The 14,573-nt window shown below is 39.1% G+C and overlaps 2 protein-coding genes across 12 annotated transcripts in view; one reads left to right on the forward strand and one right to left on the reverse strand.

Moving 5' to 3' along the window:
- Positions 1-3,677, forward strand: part of TRIM55 (tripartite motif containing 55) — a 43,697-nt gene extending 40,020 nt beyond the window's left edge. For 3 of the 6 annotated variants that reach the window (XM_032315706.1, XM_032315702.1, XM_032315707.1), the window contains one exon: positions 2,004-3,677. In XM_032315706.1, coding sequence (XP_032171597.1) covers positions 2,004-2,126 — 123 coding nt within the window. In that variant the 3' untranslated portion in view covers positions 2,127-3,677. Of the gene's footprint in view, positions 1-703; positions 799-2,003 lie in introns of all 6 variants that reach the window. The other 3 variants (XM_032315708.1, XM_032315704.1, XM_032315703.1) reach the window with 2 other exon arrangements.
- A 211-nt stretch (positions 3,678-3,888) lies between these two features.
- The window catches only part of CRH (corticotropin releasing hormone), a 188,613-nt gene continuing 177,928 nt past the window's right edge, over positions 3,889-14,573 (reverse strand). For all 6 annotated transcript variants that reach the window (XM_032315720.1, XM_032315719.1, XM_032315717.1 and 3 more), the window contains 2 exons: positions 5,744-6,047; positions 3,889-5,007 (listed from right to left, as the gene is read on the reverse strand). In XM_032315720.1, coding sequence (XP_032171611.1) covers positions 4,403-4,993 — 591 coding nt within the window. In that variant the 5' untranslated portion in view covers positions 4,994-5,007; positions 5,744-6,047 and the 3' untranslated portion in view covers positions 3,889-4,402. The remainder of the gene's footprint in view (positions 5,008-5,743; positions 6,048-14,573) is intronic.

Here is a 14,573-nt window from a genome sequence, read left to right on the forward strand (position 1 = left end):
TGGAAGATAGATTTTCTTCTCAAGTACAGAAAAGCACAAAAATATATACAAATCCCAAAGGCAGTATCAAATGGTTTGTTAGCCACCAGCAGTTTTGCAAAGATTATATCCCTCTACAGAAAATACCTTACGCTACTAGTTTTGCCCTTTAGATAGTTCAGAACAGCTGTCATGGAAGATTCCTCTAGATTAGGGTCTGCTTTCAAGAAAAAGAGGCTACAAAATGCACACTCGTGGTCTGTATTTTTAGGCAGAATTCAGTATTCACTTCTATAAAATTGTGGTTAGAAAACGGTCTTCCACAGCTCACTGATATGCCCAGATCACTTGGATTGGGGGTTTATTTGGTGGTTTTTTATTTTGTTTGTTTTATTTTGGTTTCTTTTTTTTATTGTTTGTTTGTTTTGTTTTGTTTTTAGGATTAGTTAGAGTAAGGTGACTACAGTGGGGAAGAAAATAGTTTGATGTCCATAAAAGGGCACAGGGTTCTGTCAGGTTGTTTTTTCCACATCAACTTCAAGGACACAGAGGTATCTAACCCATTACCAAATAGAATCTAATAGCATAATAGTAGCCTTTAAAAAAAAAAAAAGCCCAATTTCACTTGATGTCTCAACTATTCCTTCATGGAAAACTACTTGCTTTGATTTTATTCTACTGTGACTGAGTATGATTTCATGGCCTTTCTAAACTTTCTATTAAGGAACAACATGGCAGGTGGAAGGAAAATCCCCGAACCATAAAGACTTGGGACAATTTTACTGAACTTGAAACATTACCCTAAAACACATATTTACGGTAAAATCTGGGAAGGTGCAGGAAAAGCACTCATTTTCACTCTAAACTATTTTAAGTGGCAACAACACAGCGTACTTACCAAAATTCTGCTTTGTCATGTCAGCTTTCTATCGTCCATTCATGCAGCAGCTTCACAAAATCACCCCGGGCTTCTGCATTGAATGCATGTGCCTACCTCATTGCTTTGAAATCAGTGCCATTCTAATCCAGCAGGATAATTTTACCAGTGAAGTCATCAGAATTTGTTAGGCCATCTTCCGTAGCTCTAGGAAGAGCTGTGTTTGTCAAAGTACCTTTAAATGTAAGGAGTCTGAGTATACACATCAAATTGCATTTCAGCAAGACTCCTGTATGATTGTCTCCCATTTCATCATTATTTTTTCAACTCAAAACAATAAAAATTAATTTCACTTACGAGATTAGATTGGTCAATTACTTCAAAATCACAATGGTATCTGTCTGGTATCTATAAAGGATAGATACCTTTTATGGAGCTACCTATATAAAAAATAGATATCTCTTTAGAAATTTTGATGTCATTAGATGTTATTGCCTAGAGAAAAAAAAAAGTCCTTTCATTCACGATTTGCTCAAAACTAAGCTTGCCGCTTTGCAAAAAATATACTATTTACATATAAATATATAATATACAGCACTGTATAAGTTTAAAGTGTAAGTGATTTGACTTAACATATATTATGAAATGATGACCACAGTAAGTTTAGTTAACATCCACCAACTCATATAGATGCCAAAAAGAAAAAAGTGTGTTTTTTTCCCTTGTGATGAAAACTCTTAGGATCTCCTTAACAACTTTCAAATATGTCAGACAGCGATGTTAACTATAGTCATCATGTTGTACACTGAGGACTTTTCTAAACACAAGTCCCTATTAGTTCAATGCCACTTTTGGCTTAGTAAATCATATATATGTGAACTTAAAAAAAAATAGCCTGGACCCTTTCCCAAGAACTTCCCTCCACTGCATGCATTACTGCTGCCCCTTTTGGGATCATGAGTGTGAATTATTTTCATGGCTCTTGGCCGTAGCCAAGACAGCCTGAGCTTGCTTTCCATCCCTAATAATAATTATGTTCTATATAATAATTATTATTATTATCCTTTCTCCCAAGTAGAAAAGTGACTGGACCAACCCAAAAGGACTAGGCTCTTCTTCCTCTGATCCAGATTTTCTTCTGTTGCAGATTGGATTTGAGGACCCTCCCCTCCAGGTACAGGCCGCAGCTTCAGGGAGTGGGAACGGAGCTGATTCTGAGCCAGCCCGTCATGTCTTCTCCTTTTCCTGGTTGAACTCCCTGAGTGAATGATGTTCATTCCAACTGCTGCCCTTTGTCTGCCTGGCTGAGATGCACACCAGCAGCAGGGAACCTAGGTGAAATTAATATGATGCAGGTGATGAAAGGGACCTCTGAACAGGATTTCTGCAAAAAAAAGAAGAAACCCTTTAATTCCAGATGACTTTCCAGAGGGAAAACAATTTTGAGAAAACAGTTGCTGAAAGTATTGGAAAAAAGAAACTTGACCTTATGCAAATCTTTTATTGTGTGGGAAACATTATGAAGAGTATGTAGGTGTGATACATGTGTGTGTCTGTAACAAGTGGCAAGTGTAAAAAAAGTGTGCACTACACTATTGTCTCTAATAGGCACTGGCTTTTGTTATAATATAGTAGCTCTCTCTTTCTTCTTCTTTAACATTGCAGTTGGTCAGTGAAATTCAGTGTTAATTCAGAAGTGACTGATTTATCAATATATGGACAAAAGGTAAATCATTGACCAAAGATATGAAACATTTTACAAAGGTTTCCTCTTTTCCATAACAGATGTCACTGAGGTATATCCAGAAATGTTCCTTAGCTCTGGTGACACTTCTTAGTCCAGAAGGCTGAAGGCCTAAGACATTTCTGGTGAATTTTTCTCAACTTAGTTAGATGTGCAGATATCAAGCACTTGAATTAAAAAAGAATTTCCAACAGGAACTGTCTATTTTCTTATGTATCTACTGAGGCACAAACCTGGTGAACCATAGAATAACTGTGTGTATTTAAATATCTATACACACACAATACATATTTAAAATACATATATATATACTTAAATCCTGATTTATTTGTCCCACCATAATGCCTCTTTCAAAAGTATTACGTTATTCTGTATGAACTCTTAAATAAATGTTGTTTTTAACAACTTAGTCTTATAATGACTTATTCAGTGTTTCATGTGATCTTATTAATATGTTAGTCAAGTGTCTTCAAAGGGTCCCAAGGGAAGAAGCATCTTCATACATCCAAATTAATTTCGGAGTATTATACATTCAACTGAATTTTTTTTTAAGTTATAACTCAACTACCAAAGATAAATGCACTGTAGAACTAATTGGATGTGCCTGTTCCATTTTCAAAATGCACAGTTTATATTCTTAAGAATTACAGTGATGAGGATTGGTATAGACATAAATGAGAAGAGCATTTGTGAAGTTATTAAAGTCAAAATATTTTTTATATAAAACATTTTCCCAAGTGCCATTTTATAGCAATTAAATTCGTTGCTTTAAGTAGAGAAGCTTTCAAGTTTCTCCTATTAAAAGTAGGCACTGAAATAGCATAGAAAAAGTATATCTTTGGTACCAAATAGTAGCTTGATAAAGTGAGTCTTTCTCATACCAAAAACAAAAAACAAGCAGTGATGGCCCTATAGTTTGGAGGAATGCCTTGCAAACCTCTCTCCTCTTTGCCTTTCCTCTTTCCCTGCCCCCTACAATTATTTAACATTTTATAGTTAATCAGAGTTAATTATTATTTCCATTATGAATTGATCTCCTATTCATAGAATTATCAAGTCTTAAAGTTGGAAGAAACTTCCCAAATTATTTTAACTTAACCTCAGAGGTGTAATCTGACGTACAGAGAGGCAATTGCAGTATCTGTGTAAGCCACTGGTGTATGTTTGCATTTTTAGTAGGAAATTAATGCAAGGAGTTTTGCTTTCTCTTGTGCTGAAGTCAGGGTGAAGAAAGCCAGTAGCTGAGAGCTTTACTCCTACGAACATGGAAAAGGAAAAATAAAGTCACCATTATCTTTGCAGCTTTTATTAAAAATATAAATATTCAACATTCTCTTACACAACCAAATTGACCAAGGATTGGAAAGATGTTTTATTACCGAAACGTTTACAAGGAAAGGTTGATTCAAAGAGCTTACAGATTTTGTTTCACCCACCCAAGAGAATGACATTCTCTTTGGCTCAGACCACAACAAAATAAATTGGGTGACTTCTGTCTGCTTCAAAACATTTCCTTCTGGGTCTATACTTTCTAAACACCATTAAAGACACCTGGAAATGGAAACTCAGAGTAGACAATACAAATAACATTTTGTTGCTGTTACTGCACGTGAATACACTTTGTGCATGCTAATTAAGGAGTATAGGCTCTCTGGCTGTATATCGGCTAGGCTTCAAGCTATAAAAAAATAAACAAATGGTATTAGAGCAATGCGATGATACAGGATACTTTATTAATTTTTTTTTTCATTTTTTTTTTTGTGTGTGCTAAATGCTGCATCTTTTTGGCCAAACGCACCGTTTTATTTCCCAATAATCTCCATCAGTTTCCTGTTGCTGTGAGCTTGCTGCGCTAACTGCTCAGCCCTGGCCATTTCCAAGACTTCTCGTAGGAGGTGGAAGGTGAGATCCAGCGAGATGGGAGGTTCCTCGGATCGCCTCTCCCTCTCCGGTGTCTCCTGGCGGCTGCCGAGGGCGTTCTCGGCTCTGCGCTCGGCGGGACCTGCGGGGCTGTCGAGCGGGCGCCGGGGCAGCGGCAGCTGCTGCAGCAAAGCGCGGAAAAAGTTGGCAGCCGCCTCGTCCGGCGAAAGGCGGCTGCCGCTGCCTCCAGCGACAGGTGAAGAGGCGGGCAAGAGGGGAGCAGCGGGGCTCTTGTTGAGGTTACCCAGGCGGAGGAAATATTCCTCCCCCATGCGGAGCAGGACGGGCCGAGCCTGCGGCTGTTGGGGCTGCTGAGGTTGCTGCGGCAGCTGGAAGAAATCCAGGGGCTGGGGGTGCTGCGGGGCCTGCCGGGCGCCCGGGATGGGCCCCCGGCTGAGGAGGGCCCTGCATGGCGGGCAGGGCAGGAGAGCCACCAGCAAGACGCCCGCGGACAAGAGCAGCGGCAGCCGCATGGTAGGGGCGCTCGCTGCGGCACAGAGGTGGGCGGAGAGAGGAATGAGAGAAGAGAGAAAGAAAGAGTTGGTCAGAGTTTAGCTCAAATGGGAGGTGCGCTTGGGGTCTTTCTACCGGATACACACAGACGCGCCTCGGGGGTTCAGGCAGGCACTGTCCGCGGTGCTGAAGCTCTCGAACTAGGACTTCTAGAGTTGGAGTGAGGCGGGGGGGGGGGGGGTGCGGTTCAGGAAAGGGGATGCCTACAGGGCTCAGCACTAAAGCTCAGCCCCTCGTCGGGCTGGTGGAGTGACCCTTCTTCCGAGACCCTCGAAGGGTCTCTGAGCCCCCTTTCTAATGATCCCCAAAACCGATTCCCCGAACTCTAGAGAAGATCTACAAATTTTAGATCTCACCCCCACCCCCCCCGCCCTCTCCTGATCTTTCAGCGTTGTCCTCCAAATTGAGAACTGCTGCCTTCTCCTCCTTTTTCTCCATCCCAGCCCTTGCGTCCTTCTCTCGGGGGTCGAGATCGATGGCGGGGACTCGTCTACAAGGCCAGCGAGGAGTAATTGGTAGCAGCCGTCTAAGTTTGCTTTTGACACATCCCGGCTACTACCGGAATCTTGAAGCACAGTCAGCAAACACACGCACACACACACTCACACTCACACACATACTCTCAAAGGGACACCCGGCTCCGCCGCGCACACCATGGCAGTTTAGGCAATGCAAAGTTGGAGGCGCGTTTCCGTCTAAGCACTCCCTACCTTCTGAGGTGCTTCTGCAGGTGAGTGGGGCGCTGCCGCCTCTCTGCAGAGGGACGTCTGCGGGGCTTTTTCAGGGGTTTTCTTCCCTTCGCCTTTCTGTCCTCACTCTCTTTTTCTTCCCCTCTTATCTTTCTCTTCAGTCTCTCAACGGACTTGGGCTCTGAGTTTCTCCACAACAGAGCCTGGAGTGGGATTTTATAGCGTCGACCCTCTTCAGAAACCACGCAGCATTTGCCTAATAAGCTGACGCTCTCTTGACAGCTCGATTGCGTGCTGCCTCTGCTCCTGCATAAATCATAGGGCCCTGCCAGAGAACGAGGGGCAGAGTTTTGCTATCTCAACACTGAATCTCACATCCAATTATATCAACAGATATTTATCGCCTCCTTGGTGACGTCAATGAGCCCTAAAATGGAAGGGCTTCTTATGACTTGTCCATTGACAAAAATTCTTGAATGAGATTTCCCAAGTGTGAAAACATACTGATCTCTTACTATGAAAGGTCGAATTCGGGGTCAGAAGGACATCGAATGAGAGGGGAGGGGAAAAAGAAAGTGTGAGGGACAGGAGGTCTATCAATGCACAGTCCTATGGAGAAAGCAGCAACCAGTTCTAAGGGTTGGATCTGGATCCTCCTCTTTCCTCTCCCTCCTAACTTCTCTGACCAGTTGTCTCTGGCAACACCTCAGTATCTGAAAATAATCCTTTGCTAGAGACAGGTGTTGCATCAACTTTCTGCCTGGTTAAGAATGATGAACAAGTAGATAGGATTGTGGGGATATCTAGCTTTTAAGCCTCTACCTGCTTTTTCCTCCCAAGAGCAAATAAAGGAATTATGAGTCTGCAGAAGCAAGACCAATAAGTCTCTTGAAATGAGGCTCAAGTTTTAAAAAAAATGATTGGCAGGAGCTGCTTTCCATAAAGAAGTGGCCCAAACTAGGGTCAGTTGGGAATGTAGTGAGATTTTAAATTCCCCCAGAACTTCACTGCTCCCTCTTTGTCTCTCCTGTCAGAATCCAAAATTAATAGTGGATTTTCTTATTCTCAAATTAGAGAGAGAAAGGATTTGTGAGCGGTGTATGAGTTATACAATCTTCATTTGGTCTACCTGATGCAAACCCAATGAAAGAAGCATTCATTCTAACTTCCGGTTTTATATTGGGAAAGGCTCAAGCTGCCTGATAATAGGGCTGAATTCATCTTCTGCACTTTTCACTGATGAATATTGAGCCCATAAAAAGGTAATCTCATTCATTTTATTTCTAAATACTATTAACATCCATTATAGTATCCAACAGGGACACCCAGATTGTTGTTGTTGTTTTTTTTTTTTCTTAATCATCTTTTTTTTTTTTTCCAAATTTAAATGCATGGAAACCTGATAAATACATAAATGCTCTCTGCTACCACAGAATGGAATGCTAAGCTTGTAAAACCATACTCAAATTTCAAATTAAATTGACACTATCATATAAGTAGGAGGCCGTTACCTCTAATTTTGCAGTTCAAAATGAATTTCCAAATTCTGGTGTCTGTGATTTAATTCAGCTTCTAGATAACCATGAGTTATTTATCAGAAATCTCCTGTTGCTCATTTCTGGTTAGCCCTGCTGCTTTTTTTGTAGCTACACGATAAAAGATGCAATACATAGTTCAACTCCCATTTTGGGTCTATACTAATCCACAACTGCTCTTAGAAACAAAAGGAGGGTAGAAAGAGAAATGCTGGCAGTTTCCAGAGAATTCAGCCTATAGTTGGATCATTGTGCTATGGAACATACTTTTAGATGAAATGTACATAAGAGAACAAAGACGTGTCTTCTGGGAAATACGTAGGTTGTTCATGGAAAATGAGAATTATAGAAAAAGGTTGAGCTTCTATAGGGAAGCAGTGTTTTATGTTGATGGGGGCATACAGAACCTTGGTTTTTGTTACCGTGAGCTTTTTTTTCCCCTTTGAGTGGAACTTGACTTTTTGTTTAATTTCCTTTATGACCCCTTTACTGTCCCCAGTGGCAGAATCAGCTTAGAGGTCAATCTGGAGGTAGAAGTAGATTTGGAAGTTCAGGTAAATGGATACAGAAAAAGAACTAGGAAAAGGATAAGACCATGAGTTTAGCTGGGAAGGCCTGAGAGGTTCCTCCAGAGAAGATATACATTTTGGACTCTGACTAACCCTACATCCCTTCAGATCTCTCTCCTTTGGGCCATATGAAGGATGTTTTAGTATAGCTCCCTCATCACTGTTGAATTCTTGCTGTCAAATTTTCCTGGAGTAGGTAGTTGGTGGGGACAGAGTTGCTCTGAATAGGGTGAGGACAAAAGGCCTGGATCCCAGAGGAGGAGGAACTGGTTAGAACAGCCCTTACTCAGTGATTAATCCAAAAGTAAGATCTCATCAAATCACTGACTTGAAGAGATCATTCCGTTTAAATGAAAACCAGAGATAACCTCTGGTGACTTACCTAGTTAGTGATAAAGTTAGAATTAGAATCCAGTTCTTTTGACTAGCAGCCTGTACTATTTCTGTAACATAACAATACCTTTTGAACCTCCCCCTTTTCTAGGAGACACACAAACAAATAGACATGAGAAGATAAAGTTAGATAAAGTGAAACATTCACACACCAATCCTAAACTTTTTTTATTAAGAAATCTCCTAAGGCATGAGACCACAGAGATTTTCTTTGCATACTGATGCCCCAGCACTTCATCTTAAATCTCTGGGTGCACACACTGCAATTTACCTTTCAGCTGAATCTTGTAATATAATGTGAGGCTTTTAAATGTATTGCCAATTTACAATGCATTAGTTTGATCTTCCACCTTAGTTCATGTTGGAGAAAAGGGATCTTTGGATGAAATACAGAGTTCTGTGGTTCTCAAAATAATTATATAAATGTGTGACTGGAGAAATAATATGATGCAGAGGACTTATATGTGCAGTAAACTGAATGTCCAAGTCCATAAAAATCACCACTGATAGATCTGATCCTACATGTAGGAGTAACTAGTCACTGGAGAACCAATTTAAATGCTTTTAGAACCTAAAAACACAAGTCAAGGAACATGGGCATAAAAATAGTGATTACTTTACATTTTAAACCACATTTTTTCAGTAAAAACATACTATAGGATATAGTTAAATTTTTAAAGACATGGCACAGTAGCCCAATTAATAAAGAAATATCAGATATAATAGAACTGCTGGGTTTATCCTTGGCATCTGCATCTCCTTGCACTTTTGAGGAACATCCCAACATGTGCTACTATTAGCAAAATTCATGGCAAACAAAGACAGTCTCCAAGTTTGCTAACTGAAACATTTGTTGAAAGGAATCTACCATCTCCAATGACAGTCTTTTAAAAAGTCTAGGGTAGACAGATGTTTTGGTAACTGTTTGTGCTTCAGATATGTTAGTAACTGCCTTCAGCTTCCATAGGTAGGACTAGGGAAAGGATCTCAAATAGCACAACTACCTAACTGCTTTACCACTAATGATAACTTCTATTATCAAAGCTACTTATCCCTTGTAGAAATTTGGAAAAATCAGGAAAGTATAAAGAAGAATGTAAGATTCCTCAATTCCAAAATTGACAGATAATCTCAGTTAATATTTTGTGTCCCTTGAGAATTTTTCCTGACACATACATTTATGTAATTGAGATAATAATATGCTTCCAATTTTGAATCTCTGCTTTAAAAAAGAAAACAATCTCTCTTATTTAAAACATAAAAGTTATTGGTTGAAGGAATCTTTTCCAGATTCCTAAATTAGGCTTAGGATCTGTGCTCACTGCTCTCCTAACATCATGAATGTCCTTCATCATAGAGTTCACATTTTTAAATAGTTACTGGTAAATATGTCTCCTTTCTGGACTGTAAGCTGTGTGGCAGAGACTTGATTGTCTTTATAAACTTCCATATTCAATACTCACAGCCCTAGCACAGTGCCAAAACACAGTAGATAACCAACACACCTTCTACAAAGATGAACTACAGAAAATGTGTTGAATGAAGTATAGAAAATGACCCATAAAGCCACCCATCAAAAAATAACTAGATGAACATTTTATAAAATTTTGCAGTCTGCTTTTTTTTAAAAAAATATCTCAAATATTTTCCTATATCTAAATAACATTCATTTTATTGACTGAAGGAGATTTACCACAATTTCTATACATTCCTCATTTTAGATCACCATACTAATGACCTGCTTTGTAATTTTTCTTCTACACCTTGTCCTTGTACCTTTAGGTACTACATCTACAGAATCATTTTCTGATCTTTCAAATATAAATAATATCTCTTAACTTCCAGATGGTAATGAGAATATTAGTATCACTTCAGCTTTTCAGCCTCCTGCCTCTTGATCTCCCAGGCTCTCTCCTCTGTACTTTTACTTCTAGGTTGTCAGTGTTAATCTTTTTATAATTGTAGTTAAGTCTTCAGTGTTTTGATTATAGATTGATCTAAAAGTCAAAAAGCAATGGTTACACTTCATCTTAAATCTCTGGGTGCACACACTGCAATGGTTACATTGACTATGTAAAAGTTGTTTGCTGCATAACAAAGTCATAGACTCTGATTATATCTCCTTTCTTGTTTTTGTTTTACCAAATCATCTTTTTTCATATTCAACAGTCTGATTTTTCCTAGAATTACTCTCTTAATTTTGTCCCCCCCCCCGATTTTCTATCATGACAATCTTATCAAGCCTCCCCTTCTATTTAAGACCCCTCCCCTTGAGCACTATGACATCCTCCTTTAGACTGGTTACTTTCTAAATCTGGTGCACAAAATTGAATTCTCAATTAAATTCATTATCTAGAACCACATGATTTATTTCTTCCTGATTTCTGAGTGTATTTTGCTGGAGCACATCTACAGTTAGCTTTCTAAGAAAGTAGATTTTCTGACTTCTTGCATTTCTGAAAATGATTTTATTTTATTCATATAATTGCTTTCAATGATACTTTAGCAAGGTACATAATTCCAGGTTGAACACAATTTTCCCGTAGGACTTTGAAAGTATGGTTCCCTGTGTTTTATCATCCAATGTTGCTGATAAAAAATCCAATTTATTCTGATTCTCATTTCCATATAGGACCCTTTTCCCTCTCATTCACACTTGAAGATTTTCGTATTTTCTCTTTGTTGCTGATATTCTGAAATTTCACAATGATATTCGGTCTTTTTTCATTTATCTATTTGAATTTGGGGATTCTTGTTCTTTAAGTGTTTAAAAATTTCCTGTATTATTTTTATGTTTTTTTTTTTTTCCATTTTCTGTTCTTTCTTTCTGGGACTTTTATTGTAAGATGTACCTTCCCTGTTGGTCCTATCTGTTCATTATATTCTCTCTTTTTAAGGCTCTTTTTTTTTGTTTTCTACTTTTTGGGAGGACTCCTAAATATCCTCCAACTCCTCAGTTAGTTTTATTTTATAGCCATATATTCAGTTTCCAGGCCTTTTATTCTTTCTCCATCCTTTCTTCATAGCCCTTATTTTTGCTTTACAGTATAATCTCTTATCAAATTTCTTTAAGAATATTAACTAGGAAAATTAGTCTTCTTTCTCTAAATCATCTATTCCATCTATGGTCATTAAAAAAAATTTATTTACTTTGGCTTCTCTATTTTATGTTGGAGACTTCCCTTAAATCCCTTAAGGTAACCTTTGTATAAATGGTGGTTCTCTCACATTTAAGAATTAGGTGACACAAAGCTGGCTGGGAGCTATCTATGAAGAACAAGGACCTTGTTATCAAGGAGCCTTCCATTTAGGGTGATTAGAAAGACAGCAAAACAGTCAATACTGTGGGATGTAATATCCATCAGTGTTAAATTATAGAAAACTTTACTGTGACACTATTCAACTTCAATTGAGGAAAATTTATGTATTAGTTTGTTAAAACTGCCAACACAAAGTGCCATAGACTGGTGATTTAAAGAGAAATTTATTTTTTCACATCTCCAGAGGCTAAAAGTCCAAGATTAAGGTGTCAGCAGGGCTGACTTCTTCTGAGGCCTATTTCCTTGTCTTGCAGATGGCCATCTTCTTCCTGTGACTTCACATGGTCTTTCATCTGCGTATATGTCTTACTCTCATCTTCTTACAAGGACACCTCATACTGGATGAAGGCCCATCCATATAACCTCATTTTACTTTAATTACCTCTTTAAAGGCCTTATCTCCAAATATAGTCACATTTTGAGGTACAGGGGTGGGGAGTGGTGGTGGTAAGAACTTCAACATATGAATGTTGGGGGGATGTAATTCTGCCAATCACAACATACTTTACAAATGTTTATTTCTTTGGTTTTTTGCCTAACAGGTAGATATTTGAATGTTCAGTGTTCTCACAAAGAAGGAAAGATTGGTAGAGGGATTAACTCTTCCATATATAGACCTTCAAGTATGCTCCCTATTTTCACCCCTTTTCTCCTTCCTGCCTTTGGCAATACCTGGAGTTTCTAAGTTCTGCAGGTGGGATTCTTCCTCAGCTGCCTGCTCCTTTGTGTGGCTTCTGCAAAGACTTCTATACCTCTTACATAAGATACTCCATCTTCTCTGTTTTCCTTCTTCAGCTACCCCTTTGCAGACCCATTATAGCTGCATCCTCTGCCTTGTTTCCTCAGCTACCACTTCGTCTTCTCTGTTATTTCAGAAGTCTGTTAAAGCCTCTTATCTGCTTATGGTCCTCATCCTATTCTCTTTATCATTTGGGGTTTATACTGTCATTTTAATGGGATCTCAGAAGGAGGGAAGGTAAACACCCATGTATTTTGGAAAGACTTCTGAATAGAGAAAAGTAGATTGTTAGAGAGGAGACTGGAGGAACAGGATGCAGATAAACAATCTATGGTCTTTTGGTCACTACAACTGGGCCTCTGTAGCAAGAACATCACATGCCAGTGATGCCAAGAGCTGTATAAGACAATGGCAGGGTCTCCTATGATTGCTCCAGGAGCCTGGGACACTACCTGTGGGCAGCCACACTCCTGTTTAGTGAAGGGGTAGGGCTTCCTTTCAGTTCCCCATCAGTCAATAATTCTCTCAGCATCCAGAAATCACTAGGTGTCTCATCTCCTTTCCTTAGAAAATGGTAAGGATTTTATTATCTGTCCCTGTATTTTTTCCAAAAGTTAGGAAATAACTAACTCTAGGGAGATGACTCAGAGCTACAGAAAAGGGGCACGTCTCTGCTTCTCTAACAAGCCCTTGCCTTGATAGACATGACTGACCTTTCTATTTACATCATAATACATTGAATTTTCTGTTTTAGACTCCAGATAATGGATGGAGGGCAGTGAGAAGATGTGTGTGAACTTTGTGTCATGAAGGGCAATTTGCAGCAACTAATCATCTTACAATAGTTGGTCATCGACCAAGCATCCTGCATAGGTATTTATATTCATGAACATTTCTCGACTTTAAAGAAAGATTTCTCAAAGAGCTCTCCTAGGAATGTTACTGGTGTCACAAAGGGAAAATAACAGAGGGGGGGGGGATATAAAGAAAAGTTAAACACATTTTTTACTGCAAAAGTTTCTAGTACTTTAAAATATTTTTCCTGCACTGTAAATATTCAAGTCTTCAGCATTTCCCACTTATTTGACCACAAAGCAAGTGGGACTAATCAGGAGATATAATAAGTCAAGGCATTTCATGGAGAGTCCAGCTTTACTCTTTGGCATCCATATTAAAGTACATGACTAGAACTACTGAGTCATCTTCTACGACTCCTGGGAAAAACTTTAAGGATGACACTTTTTACCCTTGAAGAGAAGATTTCAAGAGAGGGTATCTATTCCAGTGCTTCTCAGGATTATCTGCCCTGGAAAGGGTCACATGGGAAAGAGCTGTAGAACTCTTCCTCACCACCCATAAATGATCAGGTCTAATGCATACCTCCTCGTGAGGAGAAGAAGATGATCTCTATGGTAATTTAACTCAGTCAAAATCTGTGAGCCCACCTTGCAAAGGAGGACCTTCTTTGGGTATGAAAAGGCAGAAGTGTCCTAGACAAAACTGATTGCAATGGGTGATACTAGGTTTTTCACTAAAAAAAAAATTAGGTCACTCAACAGACAGGATACAGTGAGGGCTGTAAAGGTGGACAGAGCAATGAGCAGTCAATATTTAGGAGCTGTGGATTTCAAAGATGTTGTTCCTGGTTGTAGGTATAGACCTTTTCTGAACCTTGCTACAAGTTCTTTTCATCTCCAAGGCTTCTGTCATTCACCTGTGGGAAATGTGATGTTAGCTTTCATTAGGAAATCTACAGTTATTTTCATGTGTGTGTGTGTGTGTGTGTGTGTGTGTGTGTGTGTGTGTGTGTGTTGTGTGTTTTCTGTTTTCTAGCTCTTGGCAAGATTACTTCCCATTCTGTAGCCCGTAACTCCTGGTACACTGCTTACACATGGTATTTACTGGTGTTTAGATTGACTACTAGATTGTTCTACTAGTACTACTAGTACTAGTTCTGACTAGTAGATTGTTCTGCTTAAGAGAAGGACTATGTTAATTCGAGGTGGTCTCACCATTATGAGTCAACAAACCCTTGAAAGGATGGTTATACGAAACCTATATGTGGGAAAGAAAGGATCTGTCTCATTTGCCACAGTCACTGTTCTCTCTCCCATGAATTTTAGAAGTGATCTGACCAACAGTGTTCCCAGGATAATGAAAAAGATTTTAATGGCCTCAAGCAGCAGTGAAGTTTAATGCTCCTATTCATATAAAGTTAAATATAGATACATATTTGAGCCTCACCTCATTTTTCCAACTTGTTTTCCTTGTAGTTTAATTCTCAATAGCTGTGAA

The sequence above is a fragment of the Mustela erminea genome, chromosome 16 (assembly GCF_009829155.1).
Source record: "Mustela erminea isolate mMusErm1 chromosome 16, mMusErm1.Pri, whole genome shotgun sequence".
NCBI lineage: Eukaryota > Metazoa > Chordata > Mammalia > Carnivora > Mustelidae > Mustela > Mustela erminea.